This window comes from Ahaetulla prasina, chromosome 5 (assembly GCF_028640845.1).
Source record: "Ahaetulla prasina isolate Xishuangbanna chromosome 5, ASM2864084v1, whole genome shotgun sequence".
Taxonomy (NCBI): domain Eukaryota; kingdom Metazoa; phylum Chordata; class Lepidosauria; order Squamata; family Colubridae; genus Ahaetulla; species Ahaetulla prasina.
Window position 1 is genome coordinate 107,989,162 of NC_080543.1, and position 21,670 is coordinate 108,010,831.

Below are 21,670 nucleotides of genomic sequence, written 5' to 3' on the forward strand. Positions count from 1 at the left end.
TTTCTTCGGCCAAAAAAATGCTTTTAAAAGTTAAAAAAAAGCCTCTGATGATCGCGTGGCTCAGCTGGGATCATCAGAACCTTTTAAAAGCATTTTTTTACAACCTCTTTGGCCGAAGAAGTTGTAGAAAAAATGCTTTTAAAAGTAAAAAAAAAAAGTTGCCCACACCCACCCAGTCACATTACCCGCCCCCGCCAAGCCACGCCCACAGAACAGGTAGTAACAAATTTTACATTTCACCACTGATCTGTAGCCTATGTGGCATGGAATTCACCTCCCAGGTCACTTTTAGCAATGGATCCCTGACTTCTCAGTTTCTCCCCTTGTAGAATTTTCTAAAAATAATTTCACTTCATCACAGAATGTATGTTGGTACAGGCATGGCTCCCACATACACTTTAATGTTTCTCTCCCTATTGTATAATCAGAGTCATAGATGAGTTGTGATCTGATATCAGTATCAAATTCCAGCTGTTGAGGTAGATTTATTTAGCAGCTGTATCTCACATGAATGAATGTGGATGACCAGTCGATGGCAGACAGAACCCTCCAATTCTTTGCTGCCATCTAATGGCTGAAAGATTGATAATCAACCAGCAAATAATAATGGTGATGGAATTATTGGATATATCCAAGAGCACACCATTCTCTCACACATCTACCAACATCTCTCTCTCGAACTCCAAGGGCATTTATGCAGCAGTTACAACTGACCTGCACAAATTTAAGATAAATTCTTAGCTGCCATCTTGTGATGATTAGGTCAACAGGCTGGCTATTTTTTTGAGAGAAGGAGGAAAATTATTGGCCTGAGGACCTAGAGGAACAGATCACCCTGGCACACCCTTTTTAAACTACATTCACTTTTTGTAGGGTTGGTGATATCTAAATTTTAGTTGGGGAGTTTTGCCAACAGCTGCCTTGATGGCATCCCCTGAAGGGGCTGTATAGACAACAGTAGGACAGTAGCTCATTCAGATGCATAGGAAGGGCCAGCTGTGGAGGCCACATGATTTACGTTGACATGATTTCCTCCAGGTGTTGGGTCAGAATAAAAACATGGCAAGGTAGGTAATCCTACCAAGGGATCCAGAATGATATTCTCCCATGTTGTTTCATACAGTGTTCTTTATTCAGATGAATATCAGCTTCAGTTTCAGTCATCAAATACAGGATCTAAGAAACAAGCAGCAAGAAAAGGGAACAATATGAGAATCTGGGTATGATTACTGTAGGTTACTCAGTACAACAGTTATACCCATATCCTCTTGCCTCTAGAGCAGGGGTCTCCAACCTTGGCAACTTTAAGACTTGTGGACTTCAACTGGCTGAGGAATTCTGGGAGTTGAAGTCCACAAGTCTTAAAGTTGCCAAGGTTGGAGACCCCTGCTCTAGACTACTGTAATTTAGTCTATGTGGGGCTCCCCTTGAGGACTCACTGATGGGAAGGCCCACTGAACAGTGTGAAGGCCCACTGATACAAAATAAAGCTGGCTGGCTGGCTGTGGATAGCATGCTTATTCTAAGGGAGCTGCACTGTCTGCCAGTCAGCTTCAAAAAAGTTAATGTGATTTAAATCCTTTTTACCTGCAAGATATTTCTTCCATGTGGAACCTCCCATCCTGCCCATGCAGTGAGAGGGGTGGAAGTTTGAAAACAGGACACCATAGCCCTGTGGAACAAACTGCTATCCGAACTTAGGCTGCCCCTCCCCTTTTACCAATTTTTGGGAAGATGCCTTAATAGTTATGGAGAGTAGGAGGTGTTTTATCTATACCGGCTGTTGTCCCTCCTGCCATTTTTAGTGGAGAGTTTTTATTGCTTGCTGTGAATTGTTTTATTGATAGTGGATTTGGGTGATATAATGGGATCCAGACTGGGATAGCATACACAATCTCTGTTTCTAAGAACAGAGAATACATGCTGCAGAAAAACCTGCACATCGTGGGGAAAGACTATAACTCATAAGTCTGCCATGTTCATAGATTAAAGTAGATGGAAAGTTGTGGCTGGCAGAGTCACACAGCTAATTTTGGGTGGCATAACAAGTGGCAAGTTAGGGTTTGTACTAAGAAAGGAGTTGGTTAATGATTTTTTGTTATATAAGGCACAATACCCTGTATTTGCCCATTGGTTGAAGTTATTAATTATAGTTCACAAATCATAATGGCTATATTTTTGTGCAACACAATCACCCTAAACCAAACAAAACGTATCACAACTTAACTGAAAGAACAAACCCAGAAATTAAATATTTCCTCTCCATCTTCCCATTACAAAGGTAAAGGTTCCCCTTGCACATATGTACTAGTCATTCCTGACTCTAAAGAGTGGTGCTCATCTCCGTTTCAAAACCGAAGAGCCAGCGCTGTCCAAAGATGTCTCCATGGTCATGTGGCCGGCATGACTAAATGCCAAAGGTGCACGGAATGCTATTACCTTCCCTATTTTTCTACTTGCATTTTTTACATACTTTCGAATTGCTAGGTTGGCAGAAGCTGGGACAAATAACTGGAGCCCACCCTGTTAAACGGCACTAGGGATTCGAGCTGAACTGCCGACCTTTCAATGGACAAGCTCAGTGTCTTATCCACTGAGCAGCATGTCCCTTTCCCATTGCAAAGTTTGCCTTTATTCCATTTTCACTCCAGATGGGAAAAATAGCATACCTTGGGAAATAGCGGGAACATCTGAATAGATCTGGGCAATACCTGCAGACTTTCTCTGGTTCCGAAACAACTGGGACAGAACTTCTTTCGGACGGAAAAGACCTCAAAGCTAAAACAAAGAGCAAGGGCTGTTTAACAAGCGGACCTGGGGGAAACCCAATGAACCAGGTTGCTTCTGGTTAGCTAGCCCAGTTGTTTGCCTAGGGATGGATTTGGGAGAAGTGTCCAATCTCGGTTTGGGAATTGCTACCTACTAGGCAAGGAAGCGTCCCTACCACTCTGGTAAATGATAAGGCATATAAAGAAGGCCATTCCCCAGTCAGTTATCTTTGGACTACAGAAAAAAGAGGAATTGTGGCAGGTTAAACAAGGCCAAATGCTTCTACAGAGGGATGGAGAGAGGAAAACAAAAGAGCATATTAAACATGCAACTCTTAAAACAACACTAGGCAAGCAACAGCTTGATTTGTAAGGGAATATATACCTTTGCACAAGTAGTGCTTAATACTGTTGAAAATAGACTTTTGAATGCACATTCTTTCCACAGAATTCTATTTATCTGCATATTGTCTTGTTGTTTTTACCAGAGTGGCTGGCAATGGGAAGATAAATTCAGTGGTAACAGAAAAAAATCCTATCAATATCATAAAAAGTTATTAATATATTCACCTTTCCTCAAGTAGTCTACTTCTGATTTTTGAAAATGGCTGGATTCCATGTGCTGGAAGATAGAATCTAAAGATAAGTTAGATTAAATGTACATCAAAAGACACATCTTCATTACCTTCTCTTACTTTTCCCCCTGCTTCCTGGAGGTGAGGCTTACTATTTATGTTTCTCACCATGTTCTGCAATAATTAGGTTGCTATTTGGTAACTGTACTGATTGACCAGGATCTATATGGCAGCTCACACGGCCAACTCGCCATGGGATAATTCTCTGCGGGACAAGAGTTACACTAATATCGAAGAAATAATGGAATCGAATCATTAAAGAAAGGATGCCAAAGGAGGGACAAAATGAAATATGAATGACAAAAAATAAAACAATTTTAAAATTATTTTAAGTAATTAAATTGAATTGTTGAATTATCCCACAGTGCATTGTCCCATAGTGAGTTGGCCATGTCAAATTGTTCCGTGGCGAGTTGGCCATGGCAAGTTGGCTGCAGTGAATTGTCCCATTCCAGACCAATGTATACATTGCGCTTGTTATATTATTTTGATTACTAAGCAAGTAGACAATGTGTATCCAAACTTGGCTGATCCTGAAAAATCTAAGCAGGATGATTTGGATATTAGGTTGTCAGGAAATTCCAGCTGTATAGGATAGATGGATGGATAAACAGACAGACAGACAGGACAGACAGATGTTCATCTGTCAATGAACTATATTGCAGATCATCAATGATGATAATATTATACAATGTAGCTCATTCAAAGCCCAGAGGTGATTCCAAGAAATGATTAATAAAGTAAAAACAGCAAAATAACACACATACTATATATGCACCAGACACTAGGTGACTGGCTGCAGCTTGAAGCTCTTTACAGTCATTATTATGTGCTTAACAAAGCAATTCTGACAAACATCCACGGGAAGGTTTTCCAGAATATAGGTCTCTCCACTGCTAATTTGGGATGGGAACAGTATTATAGCCATGATATGCTTGGGCAAAGTCAGAACTTTACCAGGACATGCTAGATGGAATTTTAGAAGTCATCCTTTCAACATATTTGAAGAATATCATGTTGCTACTCGAGAATCTCTCCAGTTTCTCCTGTACCATACATTTCAAATGGTGGGTATTTGAATCAAACTGGGTCTTTGAGAATCTTTTAAGGCCTTGGAAATTATCTGAGTGAAGGGTCCTGATACTCTTCTGAAGACTTAATGGTTCTTCAGAACTCCGTTTGAAAGCAATTGATCTGGTGAAAATCTATGATCTCCAGAAATACCTAGAAGTTTTATTAAGCTGCTCATAATGCAAGCAACCATTATATGACTTATGAATCTTCAGAAGAAATAGATGAGCTACTCTGACCATTACATAAAATAGCCTTGGGATTGGGAAGAATGGGGAAAAGGAAAAATAAATGATTTGATTGATATAACCTATAAATGTGGCGGCTGCAATCCTTGAAGACTTTTGTGGGCTCTGAGTATATTCCTGTGCTTGGTCCAAGAAGCCCCTCAGTTTTCCAGGATGCTCTTTAACCTAGAAAATAATTTTGCTCCATGTTAAAGAGCACTCCTCAATGTAATCTACAAGATACAGTAAGAATGCAATTGAAATTCCCATTGAGTTAGGCCATTCTTCCCCAACTTTGTGCCATCAAGATATTTTGGAAGCCCATTCCCTAACATGTCTAAAAGGTACTAGATTAGAGAAAGCAGAACCAAAATGGTACTCTAATGTTTTGTCTAATGCCTATAACAGCATCTCTTGAAAAGTATCTCTCTCTCCCTCCTTCTCTCTCTCTCTCTCCCTCCCTCCCCCCCTCTCATATATATATATTTATATATATATATATATATATATATATATATATATATATATATATATATATATATATATATATATATATATATATATATATATGTAGGTCTTTGGTTATTCGGGTTTTCTCCCGCGTAAAATTGGAAGTGTCTTGGCGACGTTTCGACGAAGTCTCATTCGTCATCTTCAGGCTTCAACCGTGCTTCTGGGAGCAATGTGTGACTGCAGCTGTTTCTTCGTTTTTAACTGGTAGTGGGGGTTTGAACTGATTGGGTGGGGGCTTGGCTGTGGTCTGATTGGATGGGGGTTTTTTTGTGCTCTGATTGGCTGGAGGTGTGTCCTGTGTTGGGTGGAAGCTTGGTTGTGCTCAGATTAGTCTGAGCTGCAGGGGGATTTGAGCTGTTGAGCTGCATAGCTGTTGTTTGGCTTCGTGTTCGTGGTCGTGCTACATCTTCATAGTGGGTGTCAGTCTGCTGCATGTATGGATTGGAGGGGTTTGAAATGGCTAATGTTGCAGCTGCGGTCTGGCTTCTGGTCCTTGGTCGTGCTTCCTGATCAATGTGGGCTTGGGTCTGCTTTCTGGGTGGATGTGCGGTGGTGACATCCTGTGTGGACCTCGTGAGTGTGGGTCTGGTGTCATTCCTCGTGTTAGGGACTCGTTTGTCAATAAGGACGGGTTTCCAAATGGCTGGTAGGCGGGAGGTGTCATCTCGTTTGTTCATGCTGTGTGGGCGTTTTTCTATCTCAATGGCTTCTCTGATTATTCTGTTGTTAAAGTGTTCAGTTTTGGTGATAGTTCTGGTCTTTTTAAAGTCAATATCATGTCCTGTGACTTTAAAGTGTTGGACCAGGGAAGAAGTTGGTTCCTCTTTTTTGAATGAGTTCTTGTGTTCTTCAATGCGTGCACTTATTCTTCTGTTGGTTTGTCCAATGTATGTCCAATGTATTGTCCAATGAAACGTCGCCAAGACACTTCCAATTTTACACGGGAGAAAACCCGAACAACCAAAGACCTATATACAAACACCCGTGAAAAACTCAGAAAACAAATATATATATATATATATATATATATATATATATATATATATATATATATATATATATATATATATATAATTTTATTTATAATTCTTTCTTTTCTTTCTTTAACATCCAAAAGTGCTTGGTCTGGGTCAATATATTTTACACACAATTCTAATAATGATGGTACCATTTAAATATACATAATCATTTGTGTATACATAGTAATTATACTATTTTATTATATTTCAGTATAATGATATTATTTTCCCAATTTCTACTTTCTACTTCTTTTTTCTAATAGATATTCTATATCTATCCATCATTTCTTGCCCTTTTTAGCATTTCAACTCTTATTAACTTTTTAGGGAATCTTTCATGCTTCTCCCCTGGTATCTTGTAACTCCTTTCATCGTGTTTATTTAATTTAAATATTTCATCTGCCACAACATCTATCTCTTGCTGTTGGGTCTCTAGAGCACCCAACCGCAGTTCCCCCATCATTTTTTTGTATCTCTGACAATCCATGTCAAGACCCCACATGTGAATATAGTATACTGAAAAATTTAGTGCATATGTACAAAACCTGGTAATTGATCAGCCTTAGGCTATATGTGTTGGATTTTCCTTGTCTAGGAAAGATTCTCAATAATGTGATTTTCTTCCACAACATGCTGAGGTTGTCAAAGGTGGGGAAGAACTATTGGATAATTGGAGAAAACCAATATAATGCCTTGGTAAGGCCACACTTGGAATAATGCATTCAGTTTTGGTTGCCACCATGTAAAAAAAGATGTGGAGACTCTAGAAAGAGTGCAGAGAAGAGCAACAAAGATGATTAGGGGGCTGGGGGCTAAAACATATGAAGAACAGTTGCAGGAACTGGGTATGTCTAGTTTAATGAAAAGAAGAACTAGGGGAGACATGATAGTAGTGTTCTAATATCTCAGGGGCTGCTACAAAGAAGAGGGAGTCAAGCTATTCTAGGGGAGCACCTGAGGGCAGGACAAGAAGCAATGGGTGGAAACTAATCAAGGAGAGAAGCAACTTAGAACGAAGGAGAAATTTCCTGACAGCCAGAACGATTAATGAATAGAACAACTTGTCTGCAGAAGTTGTGAATGCTCCAAAACTGGAAATTTTAAGATGATGTTGGATAACCATTTGTCTGAAGTGATGTACGGTTTCCTGCCTAAACAGGGGGTTGGACTAGAAGACCTCTAAGGTCCCTTCCAACTCTGTTATTCTATTCTATTCTATTCTATTCTATTCTATTCTATTCTATTCTATTCTATTCTATTCTATTCTATCAGTATATGCTCTGTGTGACGGGCAGGGCAGGTGTGAGCATTTTGCCTGGGTAATGCACGGAGAAATCTTTCTTCCTAATAACAAGGAAAGGAAAAAAAAACAATAGCTGTGAATACATTCCTACCTGATTGGGGAAACTGCTGTAGGGTAAATGGCTTATTAGGAAGCATGCATGCTAAACAATGGAAGCCCCTGTCACTTCTTCATCTTTACTGGATGATTTGGAATCAATAGATTAAAAACAAAGTAGCAGTGTATGACTAAAAAGAACCCAATATGCTTTAATGGGCTTACCAGATGCTTACAAAGCACATTCCAAAAGTTCTCGTTGTCATTTGCCGCCCATCCTAAGAAGGTTTTGCAAAGTTGCAAACTGGTAGTACGAGACTGCAAATCCGGAGAAAATAAAAACATTCCTCAGAGTGAATAGAGCAGGATTTCAAAAATAACAGGGAAGAAAGGCAAGAACATTCTTTAGCAAGATAATACAAGCAAAATGTTTATCCAGATAATAAAGAAAAAGTGTCCAGAATATACTACAATATATAGTTTGTTATGTCTTTCAGGAAAGTTTAGTATGTTTTGAGCTTTAATGTTGAGAGGGAAGTTTCTGACCTTTATTATGGCAAATGCTTTTAAATTAAATTTTCCTTTAATTTTTTTTGAGCATTATATTTTGTTATGTTCAGGTTTCAGGGTGTGTATTGTGCAGGAGTTAAATATAAAGAAAAAAAGTCAAGACAGCATTTACAAGTGTGCAATGGAAACTGCCCCCCACCCCACTTTTTAACTTGTGTGACATGTAAAAATCGATGGGCTGTGATCATGCAGTTGTGGTTAGATCTTGACTACTTTCTTGATATCATTCTGCTTCTGTCCCTGTTGTGGCCATTCATAGAGAAGACCCAGAGAGAAAATGATGTCAGATGCATCATAAGCACAAAGGATGTAATGTTTATCCATCTTACGATGTTCACATACTGTAGTCTGTGTCATCATTTCATGATGTTTGTGCTGCTATCATCCTCATCTTTAGCCTCCTCCTCCTCTTCCTCTTTCTCCTCCCTTGAACCAGGTGGCTACAAATATCTACAACTTGGTTTACCTTTGTCACATCTAGATGTGGGTCTTCTAGATTTAGCATCAATGTTAGAATACTATTGAGAACCTGATCCTGCATAGAGGATTTGTCTTTTGTGTCCGAAGTCTTCAAGATGTCTTGGAACAGTTGATTTGCAGCACAACATATATTGTCCCTCCTCTGGAATTTCAGAAGGAAAGGAAATACTTCAATTTCCATCAGACATGTAAATATCAACTTTGGAAGCAAAACAAAGATCTAGTTTTTAGATCTTCGTTTTCTCTTCCTACGGAAAAGTGGCATAAAATAACTGAATTTATTAATGAGAAGAAAGGGCAATGCTTTATGCCAGATCCCTATGGTTATTTCTCCTATAATAGAAGAAAAATAGAAGATATTTTTAAAGATTTCCCAAATCCACCATTTTTCTATTTACCCTCCCAGTTTGAAAAGCCTCCCTCATGTGAATGAATAATATCTTCTAAACTTACATCTGCCAAGAGTGGCTGAAGCTGTTTGACAATCTTTATAAGTACATGGTTGGCAGTTTTGTGGTGTGCAACCTCCTTGGTTATGACCTCAATAGCTGTCAATGTCACCTTCTCATCAGAATCATTGAAGGTTGGAAGTATACTCAGGATTAGAGATGTGAGTTCTTTCCTCTGAAAAGACATCAACACTCATTCTTTGTGTGTGTGTGTGTGTTTGTCTATTTGATATAATTTGATACCACTATTCTTGAATAGATCAGCAACGTATACGCTAAATATAATAAAACCTTTTTCTAGGACTTGAAAGTTTAAGATGTAATTCTTCCCAAAATTGTAGGCAGCAAAGAAGGACTTCTAGAGAACTAGGCTACAAAAATGCAAAGTATTTGCCACCTTATGAATATTTGAAGAGGTAAGAAATTGCGCTTTTATGGGCTATTTATTTACCTATGAGATTTACTTCTGCCTCAATCAATAAACGGACTTTCAATCTCCCTTCTAAGGCAGGAGGTTGGTGATCTGTCTCAAAGAAACTTAGTGTTTTATGGATCAAAAACAGTAGCTTGAATTGTCCTTGGAAATAAATAGCTCAATCAATGCAGTTGATCTCAAACAGTAATAATATCAACCTTACTTATATTTCCCTTCTAGAAGAAAACTGGCTGCAAAGTTCTGAACATACTGAAGTTGCCAAAGTCTTTTCAAGGCAGTTTCATGCAGGAAATCTTACAACATTCAAGATAAGAGATAACTAAGGCTTTATTTACAGTAGCCTGATTGAATGGTTCCAGCACTAAATTAGCTTCATTTCTTTAGAAACAATTCATCTAGTTATTATGTTAACCTCATTCATAAGCTAAAACACTTTCTTCAAACATGCAAATAATATACCAGATTCAATCACTGATGGGGGAAAAAATCGTTGTCACTCACATTTTGCAGATGCTGAATTACATTCCCCATCCCGTGAAGACTAAGCCAGCGGTAGGTTGGGTTTGAATCAATCTGCCAACTCTTTAATAAGCTCAAGATATAATGCTTTTGTAGCACTGTATAGGTAGACTCAGAAAAAAGAAGCTGAACAACATAAATCAGTAAATATGTGGCAGAAAATCAGAGCATTTCACCTATCCCCCATTAGCTGTGGAAAGATAAAGATGGAATCAGGGCTATATTTTTGAGGAAGGAGGTCAACAAAGTCAAGATGATGGCCATCACTGCACAATTGAAGGACATATTTAGGGGCTTTGCTGTTTGGTCATGAGTACCATCATGACTTTTTTGCCCTCTCTGGGATGCCCCTGGAGGAAACTCTGATTTCTTAACCCTTCCCTGCTTCTATTTCCTCTATTTCTTTTTTTTCCCCACATCTATTTTTAGTTCATCCATGAACTCTAAGAAAAGCAGCAAGTGAGGCGTTAGGAGTTTGTTCATTTATTGGTTGAAGAATTAAAAAGGCTATGTAATGCTAGAGGATAGAAAGGAGAACAGAAATATTGGCGTATAATCTTGAGATGACCTAAGAAAAAGAATTCCATTCAGAATTTTGGGTTTTCCCTTATAATGTTTTCTTTATAACATTATCATACCCTGTTTCGCCGGGATAAAAATTAGAATATTAGTTTGCCAAATGGGCAGCTGGTAAGACTTACAGACCTAGCTAGTTGGAAGAGGAATGTAGTAACCAATCTATCAATCATCACATAAATAAATGAGCCCTTAAATGCCTATCAACAGTGAATTGTCATATCTTCTCACAGAATTATTTATGGCAATAAAAATATTAAGATTGCATTCGTAAAGTCTTGTCCCTTTTTTGTGCTGCACTAGTTGTGGCCACAGTCTTGAACTTTTTGGAATCCTTCCCCCATGTCCCGAATGTTCAAGGTTTTGTATGTCATTTCCCAGCTACAGCTGGAAATCTATTCCTAAGTGCTTATGCTTAATCTGTCCCAAACAGCTACATGAAGGAGGAAATAAACCTACTGCAGTGAAAAAGGCCATTGCTGTTAGTTTCTGTTGGTCATCCCCATGATGGAGAAATGGTATAACCTTGGTGAACACAGCGTAATCAAGCCCATGATGATTCTTGACAAGAGCTCTGGAAGAACGACATTAATCAAGTTATTACGTATCACAGTTACGGTGAACTCTACCATGAGCTTTCCTCCCCACCCCCCTATGGTTTACCTGGCCAAGAGGAGAACACCTTCAAGGTAATTCTCTGGTGAAGATAGAAGTTCCCAGTTTTCTGTGAGACTCGTAAAACATGTCTGTGATGACCTCTCCCTTTTAATCAAGGCTTTTAAAGTTTCCATGGTACAGCTGAATTAAGGACAAGAAAAGTATTTGGTACTTTATCTCTATCTATCTCTATCTCTATCTGTTATTATCTATCCATCCATCCATCCATCCATCCATCCATCCATCCATCCATCCATCCATCCATCTATCTATCTATCTATCTATCTATCTATCTATCTATCTATCTATCTATCTATCTCTATCTATCTACCTACCTACCTACCTACCTACCTACCTACCTACCTACCTACCTACCTATCTATCTATCTATCTATCTATCTATCTATCTATCTATCTATCTATCTATCTATCTATCTATCTCTTTTCTGTCTGTATCTGTCTCACCCCGAATAATGTTTATGGCCAGAGTGCAAACAAATTAGTAAACTTAAAAGAAGAAATTGCAAAACACAAGATTTTTATAAAACAGTATATGAAAAGTTAAATTATGGGGGGCGGAAGTGGTGATTAGCAGCCGAAATTTTATAAGATACATCCAAAAGTGTTAAAGAAGCAAAATCTTTGTTAGCCAGTAAAACTTTGGAGACATATGAAAATGGAATAACATTCTCAATCTATATGAGAACTTATATTTTTTCTAAACATTCCTGTCATTTGTGTTGGTAGTAAACTGCTTCATCAGGGAGGGATTTTGTTCTTGGATGGAGGATCTCATTTGGTTTTTGAGTGGTAATCTAGGGATCACACTAGGAAAGCAGATGGATCCAGGAACAAAGAAAAGTAACGATTAGTCAGATTTAAATTCAATTGGTTCAGCTAATAATTATACAAATTCCTTATATTTAATTAGTTTATATTTAATGACCCATATATTTAATGACATTTCATTTCTGCTCACATAGGAAATTGGTAACAAGTTTTGAATAGTCACTGATCTGTGCTGAAATTACTGAAACTACTGTACTTCAGCATATGAATAAATGAAATAGGTTTTTAGTATGTTTTTACATTTTTTGGTGTGTTTGTGTATGCTCACAAGCATTTGGTGTTTAAATAACACCAGTATCCTGATTTGTATAGACTAGCACAGAATGCTGGCTGGGGAATTCTCCCCCCCCCTCCATATCACTCCAATCCAAACAAATTCTCAGCAGCAATTGTAGAAGGTGTGCAGAAGTGAAGAAAAGAAGTTTTGTAAAGGGTGAAATACCACATATCTAACTAATAAAATGCCATTTTAAATGCTATAAATCTAATGATATTAGAAGCTCATGGTCAGGGTTCCAAGAAAATTGTCTTCCAAAACTGACACTCATGTCATCTCTGTTCAGCCAGTGTTATAGAAGTGATGAGTTCTATTAACTTATTAAAAGAGAAGAAAGGTATCCAATAGTGGGCTGTTCTGACGATCAGCTGGCCCCACCCACCCCGCCCTTGACCTATCCTGTCCTATATTTCCTTCTTTCTGGCTCTGTTGATTCGCATGGCACAGCTGATTTCCGCATTTCCACTGTTCTACTTACTGGGGATGCTGTAGAAGGTAAGCAGCTGAGTTTCAAATTGCTGTATTTTGAATGCTGCATGCATGCATGTTAGGTACGTGTGCTCACAGAACTGGTTGTTAAACTGGTTGCAGCCCACCACTGAAGGTATCCAATAAACATTGGAGAAACATTCAAGAAAGCTACTACCTCCCTTCTTTCTTCCTTCTCGTCTGACTTCTGAAGAAGAACAAAAGTGTTCAACCCAATGGTGGGTTGCTACTGATTTACCCTGGTTCGGATGAACCGGTAGTGGCAGCAGTGGGAGGCTCCGCCCTCCCACCTGGATATCATCAAAAATGCTCTGTGCATGTGCAGAAGTGCCGCATGCTCACATGCTCCCAATAGTGAACTGGTAGCAAAGAAAATTGAAACCCACTACTGGTTCTACCACTGAAGATGTGAAGGCTTAAGAGAAACATTCAGAAGAATTCTGAGTGAATCCCCCAAAAAGCCTCTCACCCTTTTCTGTCCTTTCTCCAATTTTTCCAGTTTCCTTCTAGGTCACCAGATTTGTAGAAGTATGATTAAGGTCTGGCTTCAACCTTGATACTAAATGCTTCTGAATCCACTGGAACTTACTTCGCAATGTATGTTCAGCCATAATTGATGATTAGTCACAACATATGACAATCATTCTTTCAAGGTTAAGGAATTTTCTACGGGAACATTTTAATTTCTCTCATGCTAATGTACACAGGCATCAATATCCCTAAAAGTCTCTGTCTTTAAGAAACGGGGGGGGGGGAGTTGATTATGTAATATCTAACACTGATATTACCTGTTTGGTATCCCACTAGTTACCTTATGTAGTGCGATGTTTTGACGATCTCCTCCTGCCCGTAGTCATCGTCTAAAGAGCTCACCAAGTAGTGCAGTTGAATGACCAGGAAAATTACCACAGACACGTAAAAGCTATTCATAGGCACTTTGCACCTCTTATCCTTAAATATTATGCCCAGGGCCTTTGTTGCCTGGGAAAAGAATATATATAAACACAATATCTAAATTCTAGACAATTTGGTGCTTATCTGCCAAACACATATCATTCATTATTTGGATTCTCAAATGAGTAAGTAACCATGGAAGAAACTTACAGCCAGAGGGAAAAAGGAAGTATTATTATCCTTGAAATTTAGGTCTGATACCAGGGGCTCACTGTAGAGGCTGGGTCTTCTTTTTAGGACTTCAAGGAGTTTGGCAAGGACCTGGAGTCTGACAGGTTGTTTAGCTTGGCCAAGGGCTTCCCAAATTTGAGTAACATGTCTGAAAATTGAAATGGAAAACAAGACACATAAAGACTTAAAAAAAAAAAAGCCATTGTTGATTACTGCCTCAAACCTAGTTTGGGATAAGGTCCCAAAGATGCTTTTTCAAGAGGCAACTGGACTTTCTGGTTTTTCTTTGAAGGCATTTTGTTTCTTTTTCAAGCTTCTTGGATAAGACGCGAAACGTCTTCAAAGAAAAACCAGACAGTCCAGTTGCCTCTTCAAAAAGCATCTTTGGGACAACCGTGACCTGGATGACTGAGAATCTCCATAGACATTTGGGATAAAGTGTGTGTGTGTTGGAGAGAAAGACAGCAAGACAGACTTATTGAAATGAAATTACAGGCACAAATGCAGACAAAAAGAGAAACTTCCTGCACATCTGGAAAACAATTGGCTATTAAAGATTTCAGTGGATACATATGTGACTTGCTTTTTAAACTGCGAACATTAGAAAAGTATTTTAAAGGAGCCAGTTCAGATGCAGCCTTTCACTCGCCAACTTTGCCTTGTTGTTCCCAACATTCTTCTCCTGATACATTTGTGAATTGGTCCCTGCTTCATCTTTTTAATAATTAGAGCAGCAAAGAAAGCACACTCCATGCTGCTGAAGCATACACTGAAGGCTCATGAAAGTTCAGCTGAGTAATGCAGAATAACGTGCAATTCTTTGTATCAATAAAGTCAATGTTTCATCTTCGATGAACAATTTGTGTGGTTGGGTCTCCTGGAGGCAATTTTATAGCATAGCAGCTTGAAAGCCACAGTCACAGAAACCAGCTTCGCAGTGCAGTTTGCCTTGAATTTAGTTTTATGTCATGCAACCAAATTCAAGTTTATCCAAAGGTGATCACCGGGGATTAATTCTTAGATTAGGAACTTCAAATTTATGTTTTCAGCAACTTGCTTTGGAAAATTGCTGTTCTTCTTATTTATGACTATATTCCAACTAATGTTTTATAGCATTGTCTAACCGTTGTTGTGCAAACCTAAAGCCTGTCTGTTTTACTGTTTTGTTGGCACAAGAAATATAGGGTAGTTCCAGAAAATGCTGTAAATTCTAATTAGAAAGTAGTCCAAGACTGAACATGGAGTTCTTCAGAAGATGAAATTTTTACAGTACAATCTATATAATCAACTCAAAAGATAATGATCAATTTTGGCATAATCTTTTGCATTCCAAGAATTTCAAATTACTGTATTTTTCTCCCCCCCAAAAAAGAGGGTGAAAATCTGGGTGCGTTTTATACTCCGAATGTAGCCCTGCCCAGCTTCTCAAATGGAGGTTTCAGAGGCTGAAAAAAGCATCAGAAATGAAGCTTCAGAAAAAAAGCCTCCAAACAGAGCTTCAGAAAAGAAGCCCCCCAAACAGCTTCAGAGGATTTTTTTCTGAAGCTGTTTGGGGGGCTTTCAGAGGCAGTTTTTTCTGAAACGGAGTTTCAGAAGTTTCAGAGGCAGACAAAAAAGCAAAACAAAAAAACAAAAAAGCAAGGCACAGAGCTCACAACCAAGGAACCTGTTACTAAAATTCACCTCTGGGAACAGCTGACTGGGGATATTCAGGGAGGCCGATCCACCTGCCAATCAGTTTTTTTCTTATTTTCCTCCCCAAAAACTAAGGTGCATCTTATACTCCGGTGCATCTTATACTCCGAAAAATACAGGTGGCATTTTCAGGCATGGAAAAGATCTCTACCGAAATCTCTCAAAAGCCATTGTTAGTAATTGTGAGTGGGTGTGATTATGGCATAAGGCAATTTCATTCTCATTTTTGTCTGGGCAGTCCTGATAAATTATGGCCAGATGAGGACTCTGCAGACTACTGGCTTGTCTTATCATGGTAGGGTTTCTAAGTACATGCTCCAAGCTCATAGAATTGAATGAACCCTTGTATTTTGATTTTGTGTCCATTGATACCCAATAAAGAGAGACTGACAATTGTATTAGCATCCCCTGCTGTCAGTTCAACAATTGAAGTGAATCATCAGTAACCCAATAAATAAGAGACAAATGAGTGCATTTATGTACAGTATTCCAGTAATAAAAGTGCGTATGACAGAGTATTCAAAATGGTGAGGTCATTGGTATTGTTATCAGTTCAGCCCATCTCTTACTCAGAAGAAAACCTGTTTTTCCCATACTTGTCATAATAATTAGCCTGCCACTTTTCTTTTTTTTCCAGTGCCTTTGAGGCAATTTTTACTTCTGGTGACTACATGGAAAAGTCCTTGAAGTTTTTTGGGCAACATTTGTAGAACTGGATTGCCATTGCCTTTTTCCTAGAGATTTTTGAAAGTGACTGACTGAAAGTCTCCCCAGCTTGCTTAAGACAGAACCAGAACTCAGATTTCTTCCCTCCTAGTCCAGCACTTTAGCCACTAGACCAACCTGTCACAAAACAGTGAGAGCCTCAGAAGACTTGAGATGGCCTCATCTGTGTGGGCTTCAACCAGCAGGCACACAGCTCCTATTGCTGCTTCTCTTGCACTGCGATCCTGGATAGCATTCAAGTGGAAATAAATAATATCTATGATCTCTGGCACCTAGAAAAGAGAAAAAAGAGATTGTCAAGGGTTGTATTATCTTGAGCTTCTAGTGCTTGACATAATTTATTCATTCAAATATGAATGTAGTAGTACTGAGCATCTTTATAAGGCTGGGTTCTTCTTAGGAAAAAAGATCTTGGAGATTAATTAGTGTACTGTAAGTTGCACAATATAGTAAGAATGCAACCCATTTTTGCCATACATTTCGAATCTTGACAAAAGTCAGGAATTTTAACTATTCCCTGGATGAAAATTTTATCTGAACTGATGGGTACCAGCCTTCTGAGTGTTCTGTACACTACTGTAGATTGTTAATACACTATGTGTCAGTGGGATTTATGTAACAACTGTAGATTGATTTCTGAGCTAATCTTTAGGTTAGAGATCCTGGCTTGCAAAAAATAGCACAAGTATGCTTAAAATCAAATGGGCTGTGGTTGTAGTTGTGGCATACATAAAAATGTGCCAACATTGTTTATTACTGTCTTTACCATTAGCAGCATGTGTCACAAGCATGTCAACAGCTGGCAATCTAATCTACATCTTCTCTAGTCTACTAAAATAGATTTTATGAAAGCATAACCAAAGCATGATAGGGAGTGGAGATCAATCTATGGAACTTTTTTTTTTTAATTTACATTTATATCCCACCCTTTTCCGAAGACTCAGGGCGGCTTACAGTGTATAAGGCAATAGTCTCATTCTATTTGTATATTTACAAAGTCAACTTATTGCCCCCCCAACAATCTGGGTCCTCATTTTACCTACCTTATAAAGGATGGAAGGCTGAGTCAACCTTGGGCCGGGCTTGAACCTGCAGTAATTGCAGGCTACTGTGTTCTAATAACAGGCTCCTTACAGCCTGAGCTATCCACGGCCCTTCATCTGGTGTTGACAATGCCAGGTGAAGATTGTCACTTACAATGTTAGAGGGTCAAATGGGAAAGAGCATTAAGTGCAAATTAAATGACTGAATGAAGAAATGGAAGAAGAAATGTGTACTGTGACACTAGGAGCAAGAGGAAGGATGTAATAGAATTGAATGAAGATGGTATGATCTTTGGAATGGTATTGACTAAAACTCCATCAAATCCATTATTCTTTGTAATGATATGTGGGAATGACCTTGGGAAATAAGAAGGAGAGTCATAGATTGGACAACTGGCATGTAAAAGATATCTCATCCTATAGAAGGAGGGAGGGCATGGGAAACATTTCAGAAGGGACTCACCCTAATTTTCAGGAGAATAAAAGGAAAGGAAGATGAAATCCTTTCAGTCTTGCAAGATTCTGTTAATGTAACCTTACAATAATGATAGACCTAGTACAACTGGTTGTGCTTCTGGTTTGAACTAACACTCTTACTGCAGGTCATCCATTGACAGACTCAATGAAATAGACACTCAAGGGTTAATTGATACCTACAAACTTTCTTGTGTTTTGGTAAACCCTCCCTATAATCTTCCCAACTTGGCTTTATAAATTCACTTGCTCTGGCTTGGAAAGAAATTAAGTAACTAACACAAAATGGCTTGGATGCACTTCCATTTTTTTCCAGGTTTTCTTCAAAAATCTTAATAGTACTTGAAGAAAAAGAATTGACTTATTATGGCACCTCCTGGCCTTCTGTTACACTTTTGATACAGGCTGCTTTTATTGTTATTACAGGCACTTGAGTTAGAGGGCACCTCACTGGGTAGGGTAAGAACCTTAAGTGACAAGACTGGCGTAAGACTTCCTGATGAAGACTTCCTTTCGAAAATCCAGACAACGAAAGGAAGCAAAAAAATATGGATTAAAACTGGGTCATAATGAATTGGAAATTCTTGGACAATGAAGTGCACCCAGTTAATCAAAAAATGTGTATTAGTTGACTGAAGTCACCAAATATTTTTCAGAGCACTTCTTTTAGGGAACACTTATTTAGAACTTTCAATATTGCAATACAACTTTTACCAGTGTAGGACTATCTCCATCATGTTAGATTTGAGCAATATGAATGACATGACCATAAAACAAAAGAATCCTGTAGCTTTGAAATGATATTGCAATTCTGAGTTGGTAATCTTGGGACACATGTATTTCAGAATACAGATTACAATCAGTGAATTCGCATGTAATGTCAGATGGAAAAATATTATTTTGTTTCTAGAATTCTGTGTTGGAGAACAAAATTGCACCCAGCTTCAGCTAGGGGGTGTCAAACTCAAGGCCCACAGGCCAGATCTGGTCCACAGGGTGCTTAGATTTGACCAATGGGACCACCCTGGAACAGCAAAGGACCGGCCTGCAGTGCCTCTGCCAGTGAAAACGGAGCTCCATTTTCACTGACAGACCGCTCAGGGCACCACAGGTGCCCCCGACACGAGTGACATCGAGTTGGTCATGCCCACCTGGCTCCCCAAGGTCAAACACAATCCTAATGCGGCCCTCAATGAAATCAAGTTTGACACCTCTGATCTAGGGAATTCAGAATTATAGGTATTTCTGATGATGATGGAATTTTTACAGATAATCAATGCATCCTTAATCTCAGCTGCCATCTTATGCTTGCTTGCGCTTCGCTGCTATGTGGTGAGAGACTGCCATTAAATGTCGGGAGGGGGGATGCTTCAGGAATTGAAAGTAAGTCCTGTATCCCCTCAAGATGTTGCCTCAAGGTCATCCAGCTAGAAGGAGGAGAGGGGCCACTTCCCAAGCTATACTTGGACCAACCATTAGGAAAATATCTTGCTTGAACCTGATTAATTACACTGGGGTAGGCAATGAGAGACAGTTAAGGGAGGGGACAGTAGAATTTAGGGATTTTGATGCGTGATTTTCAGTTCTGGCTTTGCATTACTGCAATACAGTTGAACTGTAATAAATTATACCTTTCTCAAAAAATGGAGCCAAGGATTGTTTTTATTTAGAGGTTTAAGTTGTGGAAGGTCCGATACCTTAATATCTATTTCAGGAATATCATTATAGAGATGGCTCAGCAGATCAAAATTGCTTTTGATTACAGCGATTATGCTGTAACATGATGTTCGGTTAAAGAAACAATAATGCAATTAGCAACTTGTAATGGCCATTTATGGGGGCAGATATCACTGGAAAAAAATCAAAATAGGTTGGTTGCTATTGAAACATGGTGCAAATCGGTTTGCTACTATTTAAAGTAGTAGTAGTACTAATAGTACTAGGACAAGGAATAATTTCAAGACCCCTGCAGGGTGAATCTGAGCATCCGATCAACATAGAACTTGACCATGAGACCTGCACAATTCTCAGCTTGTCTTACCCTTCCCCTTAATTTGTTCTTCTCTTTCTTTAAAAGAGAATTCAGCATAATTGCAGCTGCCTGGATATTGTTTCTGTCTGAGTCCCGCAGGCTAGCCACTGCCAGGAGGATTTGTCCAGTAACGGTGGCTGTTGGATCGGTTTTGAGAGGTTTCTGAAAGAAACAGAGAAGAGGTTACCATAGGACGCTTATTTATAACTGGAGATCAAGTGTAAATATCTGCAATTCTTAAGCAAATGGCAGAGCCAGCTTGTGCTTTTATTAAATTTTACTCAGTGCTGCAAGGAGAAGTCTTGGCCATGTCACTCTAACCATTAGCTCTGGACCATAACATTATGTCTACTCCTGGGTTCTCCAATATGAAGTTCGACAGCTGTGTGAGACTTCAATTCTCATAATGCCTAACCAGTATCAGACAACAAGTTATGCTGATTAGCAAAGATGGGGGTTGAATTCCAAGACAGCTGGACGGCAGCAAACTGGGGAATGCTAGTTGAAGTGTATATTGTGTATATGGTGATCGAACATGAAATTTAATGTACTAAAATAAATTGAAAACTGTGCCTCAAGGCAGTATATGTATACAAATTGGCTAAGAACCAAAATTAGTCTTTGAGCAGCATAAAGGTAAAGGTAAAATTTCCCCTCGCGCATACATTCTAGTCGTTTCCAACTCTAGGGGGCGGTGCTCATCTCCGTTTCTAAGCCAAAGAGTCAGCACTGTCTAATGACAATTCCATGGTCATGTGGCTGGCATGACTAAACGCCAAAGGCGCATGGAACGCTGTTACCTTCCCACCAAGGTGGTCCTTATTTTTCTACTTGCATTTTTACATGCTTTCAAACTTTCTAGGTTGGCAGAAACTGGAGCAAGTAATGGGAGCTCACTCCGTTACGTGGTGCTAGGGATTTGAACCGCCGACCCGCCGACCTTTCTGATCAACAAGCTCAGCGTCTTAGCCACTGAGCTATCGCGTCCCCTTAGAAGCCATATTCCAAAACATAGATGGGGTCTCTAAAAAAATGGATTGAGATAGATTAAAACTATTTGATTTAATTTAAATTTTATTAATAGCTTTCAGTGGCTGTATTGGGAAAGTACAGTATATACTTCCACTGCTCCGTAGTAGCTATGAACTATGAAGAATCGCCGCATAAGCAGAAGACTTTTGGAATTAATAATCTTCCGATTCATAGATTGTACCTCATTACATTCTTCTGTAATCGGATTCAAGGAGATACTCTCATGATGTTCCAAGTCTGTAATCCCTGTTTTGTGTTTTTCCTCCAGAAGGAAGTTCTCAAGCTCCAACCCTGATGGGACAGTGGGACATTTGTCTTGTAGTCTGCTTCGTGTTTTTCGCATGTAGTATTTTTCTTTTTCTGGCACGAATATGTGAGCTGAATGTGGATCATCTGATGTGTCCTCAGAGGAGGTCTGTGTAGCTTTGTCAAAGGAGATAAAATCTGGTTCACTGGCAAAGGGCATGTTCAGCCTGAGATGTGAGCCATCGGTTGTCTTTATTTTTTCTTTTATAACCATAGCTGCTCTAGGAGAGAAAGAAAGATTGTGAAGTTGCATCTCAGAAGAACTTCTAAAATTTTTTTTGGCTAAAGCATCCTGAATTTGATGAGGAGCGTTTTCAGCTAAACACTGTGGGATTTGGAAACAAAATCCCTGAAATAAGGATT

The 21,670-nt window shown here is 39.0% G+C and overlaps 1 protein-coding gene across 1 annotated transcript; it reads right to left on the bottom strand.

Moving 5' to 3' along the window:
* Window positions 1-1,163: 1,163 nt before the first annotated feature.
* On the bottom strand, window positions 1,164-21,384 carry LOC131199971 (maestro heat-like repeat-containing protein family member 6). The gene is made up of 15 exons (XM_058186258.1): window positions 21,183-21,384; window positions 19,979-20,131; window positions 16,538-16,692; window positions 13,979-14,147; window positions 13,686-13,855; window positions 11,266-11,400; window positions 11,062-11,176; window positions 10,009-10,152; window positions 9,076-9,246; window positions 8,609-8,764; window positions 7,798-7,890; window positions 4,785-4,887; window positions 3,339-3,404; window positions 2,670-2,778; window positions 1,164-1,176 (listed from the first exon to the last, which is right to left on the bottom strand). The coding sequence occupies exons 1-15, from the start codon at window positions 21,342-21,344 to the stop codon at window positions 1,164-1,166; spliced, it is 1,914 nt and encodes a 637-aa protein (XP_058042241.1). The 5' UTR covers window positions 21,345-21,384.
* Window positions 21,385-21,670: the final 286 nt, after the last annotated feature.

What these genes read in the sequence shown, in the direction of transcription:
- LOC131199971 (XM_058186258.1), bottom strand. Translation starts at nt 21,344, where the DNA reads ATGCGAAAAACACGAAGCAGACTACAAGACAAATGTCCCACTGTCCCA. An exon ending in TGCAGCCGCCACATTTATAG is followed by an intron (nt 3,405 to 4,784) that starts GTTATATCAATC and finishes ACTTATCTTTAG; the next exon opens with ATTCTATCTTCCAGCACATG. An exon ending in AGTAGACTACTTGAGGAAAG is followed by an intron (nt 2,779 to 3,338) that starts GTGAATATATTA and finishes TCTTTGTTTTAG; the next exon opens with CTTTGAGGTCTTTTCCGTCC.